This window comes from Micropterus salmoides, unplaced genomic scaffold (assembly GCF_014851395.1).
Source record: "Micropterus salmoides isolate LMB-PRFRI ecotype aquatic unplaced genomic scaffold, ASM1485139v1 Ms_hic_scaffold_8, whole genome shotgun sequence".
NCBI lineage: Eukaryota > Metazoa > Chordata > Actinopteri > Centrarchiformes > Centrarchidae > Micropterus > Micropterus salmoides.
Genome location: NW_024044570.1, coordinates 37,261,680 through 37,276,424, shown reverse-complemented (window position 1 = coordinate 37,276,424; position 14,745 = coordinate 37,261,680). Strand labels below are relative to the sequence as shown.

The 14,745-nt window shown below is 42.0% G+C and overlaps 1 protein-coding gene across 2 annotated transcripts in view; it reads right to left on the bottom strand.

Annotated features, from left to right (window-relative positions):
• bcar1 (BCAR1 scaffold protein, Cas family member) overlaps positions 1-14,745 on the bottom strand; it is a 90,072-nt gene that overhangs the window by 44,115 nt on the left and 31,212 nt on the right. Inside the window, exon 1 of one of the 2 annotated variants that reach the window (XM_038707191.1) lies at positions 5,767-6,149. The exons of the other annotated variant lie outside the window; for it this stretch is intronic. Within the exon in view, the coding sequence (XP_038563119.1) occupies positions 5,767-5,778 (12 nt within the window). The 5' untranslated portion in view covers positions 5,779-6,149. Of the gene's footprint in view, positions 1-5,766; positions 6,150-14,745 lie in introns of those variants that run through there. 2 annotated transcript variants of the gene reach the window in all.

Genomic DNA, 14,745 nt, shown 5'->3' with positions numbered 1-14,745 from the left:
CAGTGCTAACAAGCACTCAAATTAAATCAGCCAGTGTAACTTTAGTCTGTGATGTTTTCAGCTTTCAAAAAAAGGGATTTGAAATGTACATCATACTTCACTGCTCTAAATAAGGAGGTGCTCTCATTATAAAAACAATATGAGATTATGTTTTCTTAGCCGCAGTATCGAGGGGCATAACTGTGATCCAACACCTTCAGAAATTAGTATGTGCAATGAACAAAAGAAGATCTGAATGTATGTCCACACCTGAGTTTAAGGGCTTTACTAACCTGCACTTACACAAGACCTGAGCTAAAACATGCTTACACACCCTCTGATCACTGTGTGTGAGTGGCTGACAGAGAGATTTCAATCTATATCTCTGTTCAAAACATACCTATGATGAAGAGCTGAAGCCCTCATCTTACAATGTTCAAAAAACAGAAGCTCTAAACCACTGTGGCATGGAGCTGCAAAAGCATTAATGCATCAATATTTAGAAATTCTAGCAAGTTAACAAACCAAAGGTGCCTGGTTTAAAATGGTTTCCTGTTACCACAGGGGCATAAATCTCCACACTGGTGAACTGTGACACTTTGATGAATCTGTTGAGAAAGCTGCAGCTGAGCCTGCAGTGTTGACTCTATGATTCAGCACTGAGCGCTGGGCAAACATCCAGTGATTCACAGCTTCTTGTTTGTCTGCTAACTGTACTCTACTGTACTGTGAAACCAAGGGCAAAACATGATACCATGAAGGCAGAAGCATAAGCACAAGTGAGACTTCCGAGACATCTGCAAGACAGCTTTAGCCTTAGTGTCGTAACCACATTGATACACTGAATGCTTTTGAGCTTCATCACTATGGAAGAGAGCCTCCTCATTTAAAAACTCCTGGAAGGTTTCATGTTAGGTGTAAGTGAAACATGCATTACATTAGTCAGTTCAAATGGTTCAGCACCTGAGTCTGATCCTTAATCCTTAAAGTGAAGTCCCAGATGTTGCTTATTCTCCTCAGTCTGCCCTTACATTGATGCTTAACAGGGGATGTTTGGCTCCAAGTGCATGCACTTCTCGAATCTCGGTCTTAGTGAAAGTCCTGCTCTTTCTACTACGTCACCTGACGTAAACGTAAATATGGGTCGTAATAACCTGCTGCATAATCGACCTGGAGAATAAATTGTTCATTCAAAGCTGCTGCCGTGCAGTCTACCTTTATTACCATATTTCACATTGGGAATATTTTTTTTTGCGACTGAAAATGTCAGAGCACAAACTCCTACTTGATTCTGTGAACAAATGTTTTGTCATGTCGCATTTTGAAATCATTTATGTTAATAGTTTGTGAGCTCAGATGTTGAACGCAGCTGCTGCTTCTGTTCCTGCGGTGGAGGTTGTAGTTACTTGTTTTTGGTGCGTAGGTCAGGTGGAATAGATAGAAATCCTTTATTGCCATTGGGTATGCAAACCTAACAGTGCATTCACACATATCAAACAGTAGTTAAAACTTTGTAAATTAAATATTAAAAATAGAGCAAACTAAAAATATATTATAAATAAAGTGCCTATTGCAGGCTACAGCAGGCCTGTCATTCATGGCATTGACCAGTCTTGCTTTAAGCACCCTCCTTATTGATCCTAAATGATCTGAGTGGATTACCATTACCATATTAGTAAGGCCAGTCATGTGGGCTCTGAGGTGCAACCTGTTTGCAAACACGGTTGACTGAACTGGGAGTAAGTGCTGCGTGTATGGTTACAGCCCCCTCGTCCACGGAGTGAACAGAATGACAGGGCCGTACTGTACGTGCACAGCTCGTTACATGTATATCACATGATGTAATGAGTTTTGCCAGAAGATGATGCTAACCTTTGTTCAAAACACCAAACAACTAAGTCGTAGCACTTAGGATAGATGTGATGTTTTTAAACCCTGATTCTCCAGTTATACAGCGCCGATATTGATATTTATATATATTAAAATATATATTTATTCATAGGCCAGTATTTCATCAGCCAGATACTGTAGTTCAGCATGGACGTTTATTGACCTTGACCTTTGGGAATGAACTAAAATAATCTAAGCTTAAAGGTCCACCTGATAACTTAAGTTTTCATCTCATGAGGTTTTGTCTGAGCTTAACACAGATGATGGTAAGTGGTTGAAAACATCTTTGATTTAGATAATTTTGTTACACATCAGGAAAGTTTAAGTAAGATGACTCTCATGTTGTGCCTTTGGATTGCAGAAAGACACCCACATGAACAAGAGAAGAATAGGCATTCAAGCCAGGAACCTGACAGTACTAACTACTGACCACCGTGTTTTGAATCCATCTCTCGATAAATCAGCAGCTGAAAAACATGAGCACAATCAAACATTCTCAAAAACAACCTGACCTGTTAATGACTGAAGAAATAAAATTTGTCCAGTCTATTCACATTCTGGGAAATTACTACTGACGACTAAGAATGCTGATTTGCATGGAAACGTCCTCTCTAATGGCCCGTCCAGACCCGGACAAGACCTTAAAGGAAAAAATTGCTTGAATATTTTGTACAAAATAAGAAACAGAGTATACATCATGAACTGTTTCATGGCCATCTAGGTTGCTGTTGCTTAGTGTCATGTAAGCCAATACTGGCTGAGCATCATGTGGTGCAGGACACTTAAAATCAATTAATCAATCAGTGTAAATAAATGCTTTTCCTTATTGGCCATGCCCACACTGATGGAGATGAACCTTTAAAAATGCAAGTTTTTCTTCACCATTTCCACCTCTGAGATAAGAGCGTACTGCGTGCAGCATACTGGATCACTGTAGCTCACATCACAGGTCTGGCCAGAGAAAAATATGAGCTTTTTGAAATTGACATCTGGCTCAGTTCCCATGATTGAACACCTCCATGTACCAACAACAATGAGAGAAAAACGACATACACAGCATTACAAACCTTTACTATGGTGGCAGAGAAGACAGACCATCACTTTAAGTTAAGGATTTCTCAAACAGCAGTCCAATATTTAAAATATCGTTGTTATTATTGGTCAGAATGACACAATAAATAAAGTCATATTTCAAACTGAATCCTCCATCGTCATGTTCAACTGTGTCACATTCCCTCTCTCCTTTAGTACCAAAGCACGGACAGCCCTGACTGCTTGACAATGTCTATGCTGTTTATAGATGGTCCTGGTGTCGTCCTTGCGATCGGGCGCATATGTTCAGAGTGATCACTGAGGCCAAACTGGGTGCTGATGCCCCAAACTCTCAGTCTCCTGTGTCTCCAAAGCCTTTTCAGGAGCTTTTTGCAGTGTCCCAGAACGCCACGGTATCTGGGTCAAAGGTGGCTCTGCTACTGAGTCACAGTTCCCGGCATATATGAGTCACATAGGACTGCTGGTGGTTGGACACAGTCAGGTAAAGTGAAAACATTTTTCAGGTGTCTACATGACAGAACATAGGGACTATTTATTGACTGACTGGCTTGTGTTCTGATTGGCTGATTCACTGCTTCACTGACAGACTGACTTTTGGCTGACACCTGTGTGTATTTTACTCAGGGCCAGTGAAGACGTCTTGCTCCGTGGATTTGAATGAGTGGTTTGGTTGATGGAGGTCGGCGGCTAATCACTGAAGCCAGAACAACACCCTGGGGGGGCTAGGGACGGCAAGTATGTGTGCGTGTGAATGTGTTTGTGTGTGTGAATCCTCCACTGTCATGCAGGAGATAGAGGGGACTTCCTGTTATAAGCCAAGGCCTCCATGACTCAGTCAGTGAGTCAGGAGAAATACATGGCTAAGTAACGTATACTGTAACAATGAGGACCACCGAGAATTCTTACTAAGAGAGCTAAATGATCAGTTGTTTGGCAAGAATATGAATGTTGAACAACAACTAGAGACCGGCGTCAGCCGGATTTCAGCTTGCCCTCATACATTTGCCATTCTGTGGAAACACTGAGCCGTGTTACACTGCAGTTCTTTTTGTATTTGTACAGAAAAGTCTGTCCAGCAGCCTGACCTGGAGCACTTTTTATTTGGAGATGTGATTTGGAGTGGTAGCAGGTGCTGTAACCTGCTGCAGTTTAGGAACAAATGGAAAAGTTATTTAATAGTCACTGTTTTATAATTAACATCCATTTGAATGGACCCAGGGAGAACAGACAGTGCTTATCATGGTGTTGATGGGGATTCTAATAAAGAAAGAATTGTCCATTAAAGGAAAGTTACAAAAATGTTTGTGTGTGCCATCAATTAAAGTTCTTAGAACAAAAGAAAGTCAGACTCGGCAGGTCAGACCTTAGAAAAGTGGAATCTGTCAGGAAAATTACAATCAGTGCATTTCTATTGAAATCTGCCTTCATTTTGATCCAACTACACACCTGTACAGTTCCATGACTGCATCTCATACGGTTGTGATGCTCTCAGGTTGACAGAATCTGTACACAGCAATACACACACACACGGTGAAAGTAATACCAACCATGCTGTCACAGCTGGTGATAAACACTGAGAATGAGCCGACACAACATGGCAGCACTGTGCAGTCAGTGGGAAAGCTCTGACATGGCTGCCTCTGACTTCTACAACAATGGAATGTTATTTAATATTAATTACACACTAATTACTGGCGTGTAATTATAATCTACGCATACTGTGATCTGCTTCACAGTATTTCACTGTCTACCCCCCCCCCCCACACACACACAGAGTGGTATGACATGAGCAGTGGGCCAACACTGACGCAGGCCTTGTTGCTGCCAGCTTCTTTTTCTTTCTTTCTCTCTCCTCCTTCCATTTGGTCTCACTTCTTTGCTCTCCCTCCTCAGCAAACCATTATTCTCTACCCCAGTCGCCCTGTCCTCTCTGTCTCTCTCTCTGTTTTGCTAAATCAATGTCATATTCAATACTTGCATTTATCATCTCGTCCTGCCTCTCTTCCTGCTCTCCTTCTCTCTCTGCTCTTGTTTTACTGAAGCATTTTCCTCTTTCAGCCGACTGATCGCCTCCCTCTGTCCTCTAGCCATAAAACCTTCATTTCTCTCGACTTTCCTCTGAGTCAGCAGAAAGGCAGACCTCGGCTCTTTCTTTCTCTCCTTTCTTTCTTTCTTTCTTTCTCCCTTGCCAGAGCCATAAACCGGACGCTGGCCTTCTGCTCTGTGTTCTGATTCTGTGTAGTGATGCATTCAAGGAAGAAAGTTTAAAAGAAAACAGCAGAGTGTATCTTTAGGATTCAGTGAGGAACGCTCTCAGAGCGGTTTATGGGTTTATGGCTTACTGAATTCTTATGAAGTATTCAGATATGAAACCTAGAAATGCTTCATTTCAAAACTTATTTCTTTATTAACTTATTTCTTATTTCTTTGCTACATTCACTGGCCTGAGAAAGGCAAGTCTTTTAGTGTCTTTAACTTTGTGGAATTAAATATTTTCATACAAAAGAAACAACAGATAACCAGAGTTTATTGTAAACTCTAAGAAAACAAAACAGGGGAATTTTTTAGCAACTTTGTCCTCTTTGAGACTGAACATTCCATTATAGGATAGTGAAGTCTCCTTGACCTGTGTACTGACTTTAAACCACACACACACACACACACACCCTGCTGAGAGTCAACAAAAGGTAGGAATCTGCAGAGAAAATGTTAACTCCAGTTTCCCCCCCCCCCCCTCCTCCCCCTTAACATTTTCAAGTCTCCCTTGATTTTGCATGCACACTCTGAAGTGTCTCTCTCTCTCACACACACACACACACACACACACACACAGCACACACTCACCAGATAGTTCATTTTGTCCCTGCTGCAGTGAGGCGGCTGTGGTAACTCCGGGGCAGGGCTGTAGCTCAGCCCCTGTGAGACACTTTGCCAACTAGATCCTTTGTGGAGAGTAGATCCCAAAAGATCCCCAAACTCCTCCAGGTCTCCTCCTCCGCCCTCCTTCCTTCCTTCCTTCCCTCCTATGTTCTTCTGTTGCCTCCTTTTCTTCTCTGTGTCTCTCCTTCTGCCTTGTTCTGTCTTGTTTTCAGTATTCAAGCAGATCCCGTCACATTCTGCCGCTCCGTGATCTCACACAGCAAGAATGAGATCGCTGCTTGGCCCATTTACTTCTGCTGCGCTCGCCCCTTCTTTCTCCCTTGATCTCCCTCTCTCTCGCTTGCCTGAGGAAAAGAGGGTGGAGTGTGTAACCCGACACGTCACTTCCTGTTGGATCCTGATATTCCCTCTATCCAGTCTGGCCATTGGCCTGGAGCTCTTCTCATGCAAATAAGCTTTGCCCTCCCACTGCTCCCTCCTCTCTCTCCCCCTGGCTGCCAGGGACGGTCAGTGCTTTGGAATGCTGCTGAGACACACTCATACAGTGTACAGCACATGAGCATAAGACAACATTACCTCATCTAATTGTCTTTACCCTCAGATTGGTGTTCCTTTGTCACCCTGCTTTAAACAGCTGCTAACTAACCTGAAGCAATCACTGTATCCCATGGCCACAAATCACCCCGTAGTTTCCTGGAATTTCCTAGAAATATAAGAATTATACTTATACAAGGTTAAAAGCCGCGTAATAAAGTTCCTTTGAAATGAAGATATGTAGAATATGACATCTTAGGTTTATATATTCATATATATATATATATGTGATGCATGATGTTTTGTTTAACTAAATAATTAAAGAGAAGAAAGTAGAGTAGAAAGTAGAAATTAAATAGAAAATCAAACATTTTAGAGGTTAAAATGTGAACGATTATGTCATTCTCATATTTCTGGGCAGAACTACGTGACACCAACATTTCATAAAATTGCCATCTGCCTTTTGGGACCATTTCCAACCAGACAAGAACACACTCAGTCAGTGTAAAGTTTTATTGAACTGAATGCCACCAGATTAATGTAAAAGCTGCTGTTTCTAAAAACAGATTTCTCTTTCAGTATAGTCTGACCAACACTCTCTCACTATATTCAAATTTTTTATTCCATTGATAAATATCAAGCAATGTGGCACAAGAGCTGTGGTTCTTTCTGTACATTTTCCTGAATTAAGCCATAAGGAACATTAACATAAAAGACTGTCTGACTGAAAACCATCATAAATAGATGAAGCCAGCATTTGTTACATCTTCCATGTCTGAAAAAAGAGGCAAGAGCCAATCGCGCTTGTTTAAAGCCTGTTTACTACTCAGGGATCACTTCCGGCGCAGATACAGGACCGCAATGTCGATCCCTCTTGCCCTCTTGCCTTAAAAAAACGTTAAGAAACAAATTGTGCAACAGGAAGCAACCTGTGTCATGTGTAGCACGGTGGCCATGTCGGAAAACAACTGTGCAGTCGGAGCAGCGTCCAGAAGACAAAACAAACAAGTGTTAATATCAGCACTTATCTCTTACCCCAACCCCCCCCCAGCACCGCCAACACACACAAACACACACACACACAGGGCAGGCCATGACTCTACTTTCTGAAGGGTCACCTGGAGGACAGTGAAAGAGTTCTGCAACAGGAAGCAGAGGTCTGTATCTGTATGTGGAGCATGTTTATTTTCTTGTTTGTCTTGTTGGAGATTTATGGCCCATCAACTGGACAGGTCGCCAGACAATCAAAGGCCTGACAAACAACCATTCACACTCACAGTCACACCAATTTAAAGTCATTACTTAACCTAAAGCCTAGTTCACACTACACGATATTTAGCTTGACCATCAGGCTGTGATCAGGGGTAAATCAGCGGTCAATCGGCGGCTACCAGTCATAATGTGTGAACTACTCAATGAAGCATCAAAACGGCTCCCTGACACATTTCTGACACATCGCCGACGTCTGCCAAATATCTAGTACGCCAAATATCTGGAGGAGTCGGCCGACTCACATGTTTTCTTATTGTGCAAATAAACATTTTCTCAAAGCATTTTCAACAGAATCAGAATCAGAAGGAGCTTTATTGCCAAGTAGTGTTTTACACATACGAGGAATTTGAGGTGGTGATCAGGTGCTACACGTAGACAAACATAAATAAATGTAGAAATATATAAATATGGAATGGAAGAACAACGTTACAGATACTACTTGTGCATTATTCTGGGTCTGTGCAGAAGTAACGCAACGGAAGAGAATATTGTGTACATATAAATATATAAACTGACAACATAAAAATATACAACAACAAAGATCAACAATTAACAACAAATATGTGCGAAAAGCCAGGTCTGTCACGTCACCATCTGGTACGCTGCTGCCGCTGCCAGGGACAAGGGCAGGCTGCAGCGTATCATTCGCTCTGCAGAGAAGGTGATTGGCTGCAATCTTCCTTCTCTTCTGGACCTGTACTCCTCGAGGACTCTGAGGCGAGCAGGAAAGATTGCAGCTGACTCCTCCCACCCCGGACACAAACTGATTCAGACTCTCCCCTCTGGCAGGAGGCTGCGGCCCATCAGGACCAAAACTTCTCGCCACAAAAACAGTTTCTTCCCGTCTGCAACTAGCCTCATCAACAAGGCCCGGGTCCCCCACTGACACTCCCCCTTTGCAAATGATACAAATGTCTCTGCACATGTAAATACTGTTTCATCTCGTGTCGGGCTCAGACCTGGCATGTCGCACATATTTTCTGTTGATTGTTGATCTTTGTCGTTGTATATTTTGTCTTGCGTTGCGTTACTTCTGCACGGCACAGACCCAGAATAATGCACATGTATATATCTGTAACGTTGTTCTTCCATTCCATATTTATATATTTCTACATTTATTTATGTTGACTGTATGTTTGTTTACGTGTAGCACCTGATCACCACAGCAAATTCCTCGTATGTGTAAAACACTACTTGGCAATAAAGTTCCTTCTGATTCTGATTCTGACAGGTCAAATGAAGGAACATATGACCCAGTGCAGCAGTGTGGCTAATTAGTGTATTGTTAAGTGTTTAGTGTTTAGTGTTTGAACAACAGTGGGGCCCTATGGCAAGGAGCGAGAGGATATACACCAATGAGCCATAACATTATGACCACCTGCCTAATATTGTGTAGGTCCACCGTTTGCTGGAAAACAGCCCTGACCCATCGAGGCATGGACTCCACTAGACCTCTGAAGGTGTGCTGTGGTCTCTGGCACCAAGACGTTAGCAGCAGGTCCTTTAAGTCCTGTAAGTTGCGAGGTGTGGCCTCCATGGATCGGACTTGCTTGTCCAGCACATCCAACAGATGCATGATGGTTTGGGATGTGAAAAATTCGGAGGCCAAGTCAACAGCTTGAACTCATTGTTGTGTTAGTCAAACCATTCCTGAACCATTGTTGCTTTGTATCAGGGAGCATTATCCTGCTGAAAGAGGCCACTGCCATCACGGAATACCGTTCCCATGAAAGGGTGTACATGGTCTGCAACAATGCTTATGTTGGTGGTACGTGTCAAAGTAACATCCACTATAATCCATCAGCGTGATGTAAAAGAAAACGTGATTCATCAGAACGTGATTCATCAGAGCAGACCACCGTCTTTCTCCGTCTTTCTCCATGGTCCAGTTCTGATGCTCACATGCCCATTGTAGACAGACCGTGAACATCCAACAAGAGCTGCAATTTTGGAGATGATCTGTCCCATAATACTTATTAACAGGAGACCTTCATTGCTGGTTTGGGTCCGAACATGGGTTTTGATGATAAGAAGAAAATTTTGTCTGCATTATTCTCAAATGATTATCACTCAAAAGATGATTTTATCTCCCAACTGTCAACTATCAACTAGAACTGACTCAGCTGAACCTAGCCTGATCCGTTGTGGCACCCGATTCATAATCAGCCCAACAAAGATATTGTGTGTCTACTGCTTTAGTGTAGATGGAGACCAGGGTGACATTTAAAGTGTCCTTAAAGAAGAGGAAGGAAAATCTACGATTTCCAGTGTCCTTCTGGATTTCCTGGGCTTATTGCGGCCTCTGAGACCTTCATATACATTCACTATTTACTGTATTTGTAGTTTGAATTGAGATTTTGAATTTAAAAGATGAATGATAAAGAAGGTTTGTGAGCGCTTTCTGAAATAAATTCTAGTTTAATTGAATAGTGGTTCTGCCTGTATCAAATGTAGGATGTCCAAATATGGCCATGTACCCTCTGGTGCTCCCTTCTTCTCCCATAACATCAGAAGGACAGTAGTTACATTGTGTCTGATGCTGACCAGCACTGCCAACTATCCAGCAGAACATTCCGCACACCTACACACACACATCATCCTCCTTGACCTAGGCTCTGGCCGCTCTGACAACCACACTCGACAACAACTGCCTCTGTCACACTGACCTACAAATGGCGTGTGCATGCCACACACACAGAAAGCAGTCATTGAGGATTAAGCGATGTAGGTCATTGTGAATCTGAATATGGTGATGGTCTCTGCTGAGGAAGTAGCTTCATGAACTCAGTTTCTGTTTTTTCACTCAGTTCAGTTTGAGGATGTCCATACTGGAGCTCTGGCTCAACACTGCTAGTCATTCAATAAACTTTCTGTGTTTTTAAAGATAAGTCTGATGAAGTAGAATTTGAGTCTTCACAAGCTGCGTCTTTACTTCTGGACCAAAATAAACCAACAACCAGGAAGCTATGATTCCTGGCTGCCATCTTTGTTTTGGGTCAAGCAATGAAGTCCAACACCGTAGGTGACAGCCAGACAGTCTGAAGAGGAGGAGTTGGAGGAGATTTATCGCATGATTGCACGCTTCACATAGCAGCAATGGTTTCTACTGCACCACCCAGTGGGAAGTGATTTCTCTCTGCGTCTTTGCATTGACTTTGTATGTAATAGCGCCGTGCCCAGCGCTCGCACCTCGTTCTTAGCAAAAACCGACATATGGCTGATTACTTTGATCTTTGGTGTACTTTCTAACAGGAACAAGGCGATTCCACTGTTTACCTGGTGATCACAGAGTGCTGTAATCCATTTTTATAGTATTACAAACTACAGTGGAGTATTTTGGTGTCTGATAACTTTCAAAGTGGACTTTGAAACCCTCACCAACCACCCACCAAAGCATTGCTCCTTAGTCTTTTCAGCCCGAATGCTAAGTAAAGGGGCTTTCACATCTACCTTGTTTGTTCAGACTTTTCCGTTTGATCCGAACCAACATTACAGGTGTGAAACTTCCCCTGGACCACGGTCCAAACAGATGTCCGACAAAAAGAGGTAATGTACTATTGACATGAAGTCCGGTGGTTACTGTGTAAACAAACAAACAAATGCACAGAGAAATGCATTGATATAAGGACATAATTATACATAGCACATGTTTTGAAGCAGACGTCCACTCACCTCTCTGGTCTCAATGGTATAATGTTTGCACAACAAGTTTATTTGGCCTATTTGAACTAGTCTCTAATATAGTTGGTGCTGCAGGGTTGTAATACCATAATAACAATAAAGTGGCAAGGATATGCATCTGTTCATTCCTCACTCAATCATTCCTGTTAAAGTTTTTTTTTTGTTTGTTTTATTAATTCAAAGTTAATTACAACAGCAAAAATGCAAAGGATACACTTAATCAAACATATTTTAAATTGGCAGAAGCTTAAATTAAATTCAGTTCTTCTAGAATATTTGAGCTCTTTATCATCACGTTTTTATTTTTAAGTGTTATATTGAGGTGCAATAGTGTTTCAGTTCAACAGCAGACCGATTAAATCAGGGTTGGGATCCAGTCCATTTCGATTTCTGGTTGTGGAACTTTTTAAGTAGCAGTCCAGTCCATGAAGCACAAAATATAACATAACATTCTTGTCGAAGCTACCCGCAGAACTGACAACACGCTGATGTCAGACGCACATTCATTTACAAACCAATCAATGTCAGTATAGGGAGACGCGGCCCAGACAGATGATGACGACATGACGCAAGTCTGTCATGTGAAGTTCTTTACTGTGCTTGCATAAATGCATTTTGAAACTAAACCAATACTAACAGAATATATCAAATATATGAAAAGAGGAACTGTTGGTGCGGAATTTCAGGTGTGAAAGGACCCTAACACTCTCCTCTGTTATTTCCACGAGACACCTGCAGAACACTGTGATTGTACTGGCCAACTCCTACTGAAAACATTACATAACATTACATGAAAAGATTTAACAACTTCGAATGTAACATAGGATATTTTTTCTTAGATAAAGTGCTAAAGAAACTCTGCTATATATCACTTAAATCATCTAAATTTCAGCCTGTGTCAAACATTAAATCTGCTCCCCTTGGAATAATCTGTCTTTGGAAGATCAGGAAAAAATATAAGCATGAGTGGTAAATCTTACACGTAGTGGCTGTAAGTCGCTTGCCTGACTCAAATAAATTAATTCCTCTTTTTTTGCATCCCTGTCCTTCATTGGAGTGGAGATTAAAACCCCAGTCTCCTCTCCCATGTTCAGTCACTCCGCTCATCCTCCATTCTCTCTCCTTTCACATGGCTAATAACTTCATTAACCCCTGTCAACTCTCTGCTCTGGTCCAGTGGCTGACACACACTAATTGATGAGTTTGGAGTGTGTGTGTGTGTGTGTGTGCATGGGACTGTCTGTTCATCATTTAGGTTGCTTATTCAATTTTTATTTATATTGCGCCAAATCATAATGAAGTGATCTCAGGGCACTTTTCATCTAGAGCAGAGGGCTGTACTGTGAAAATGCCAAACAGAGATATATTGGAATTTTCTCTCAATTCTTCTCTTCACTGTCTAAAACCAGAGGCATTTTCTGTAGTGTGCAGTGATGGCTTCTTCCTGCTGTACGAAATTTTTTTTTACCGGTGTGGAAATATAATCCACATGAAAATCTGTTTTGACAAATCTGCTCATTTTAGAAAACACAGCTATCTTCCAGGGAAAACAGAAATTGAAATTGATTTGACATGCTACCTACCATATCCTACTGTAATCCATTACTGTCGCACAAGAAAATCACATACACAGGTTTTATCAAAAAAAAAGATTGTTCACATCATTCTTATATTATTCTAAATCACTTACAGATTCGAAAAAAATTGCAATAACATTAGTTATTAAGGTTATGTTGATGTACCAGAAATGGCAGTACTCAACTATTGGAGCACAGTGCCAGATTGTGCACGCACACTACAGCTACTTACAGTTCGTCATCAAAGAAGGCACATTTTAGATTTAATAACTTAATAACAAGGGGTGTGGTTAGTACACAACACCAACTGAATAATTAGCATTTGTGTTTAAAAGGCCACTCCTTGGTTGAAGCAGCAGCTAAGTGTTTTGTAGGAGTCCTTTGGTGAAGCATTGAGATGACGGACTAACATTGCCAGGGCTAAGTATCTTAGCTACTTTCTCCTAATCGTTATAGCTATACTTTCCATTCCTGTACACCACTCTACTCATAGATGATGTAGACCATGCATCTACTCATGATAACCTCTTTAATGTTATTTACCCCACCCACACCCCACACACCAAACATCTTGTCACAGGAGGCCTGTGGGACTGCTAGACTGAGTTCATCTCTTTCTTGCTCTCACTGAGACTTGGACCACACTGGCTAATATCCCCACAAATGGAGATAGTCTCTTTACCTGCTCCCACTTATTCTTTCGAATTAAACACTGTCTGTTACTTATCCAGTGTAACTGAACATTGTTATGCCCTACCGCCAACCAGGTCCTCTTGGAGAATTCTTGGAGTAGATGTCCTCCAACCCACATCTATGTCGATGACACTCAACTAATTCTGTCTTGTCCCCGGTCTGAAACCCAGGTGGCAGCCCCAATCTCTGGGGGTGGTGCAGGTTCCTGTCCAGGCTCTTGTCATCTTGCGCCTAGACTACTATAACTCACTCCTGCTGGTGAGCCTGCAGGTGCCATCTGACCTCTGCAGTTCATCCAGAATGCAGCAGCTCAGCTGTCCTCAACCTACCCAAGTTCTCCAACAATACACTGCTCCTCTGCACCCTGCGCTGGCTACCGGTACCTGCTCAAACCCGATTCGAGACACTGATAGTTTACTGTACAGCAAATGGCTCAGAACCATCCTACATCCATACGCCCAAGCCCATCCACAATGTTCTGCTACTGCAAATCGGCTTGCTACTCCCTTACTATACAAGACTCTTGGAACCAGCTCCCTGCTGACATCAGGACAGCAGAAACTCTACACATCTTCATCTATTTTTAAAATCTGAATCAAATTGGGACCTGTAGAATAATTTGAGGTGAGATTCCCACCACTCCTACAGTGTATTCTTTCCACTTGGGCTGTGAGCTCTGTCAAAATAAAGTGCTGTGTGTGAACAGGTCCAGTGTAAGCACAAATGAAAGACTGCAGCTGCTGACGTGCTGCTGTCACTACTGTACATGGCCAGTGTAATACAAAGGCTATATTCGGAACCGCCTACTACATACAACAGGGGGTATGCACTCCATAGTAGTATGTACTCCATACTGCATGCTGCTTTTCACAGTAGTATGCAGCATGAAACTGTTAAATTGATTGATTTTGCAGTACACTAGGTGATTAGGTATGTATGTTCCTCCACTTCCACCACTGACAAAGGGATGTTGCTGTTTGCCATTTCATCACTGACCAGTTGTTGTGGCCATCACATTGAATAAAGAACACTTTTTTGGCATCCTTCAGATTTTGCTTTTGTTTGCATACTACGTAGTGCATACCACGTGCTAAATTTAGGCCTAATCACTACGCAATGCTAGTGTAGTAGGTGGTTGGCAGTATAACCGTGTGTTATATTGTTTTCCACTGCTCCACCTGCAGGA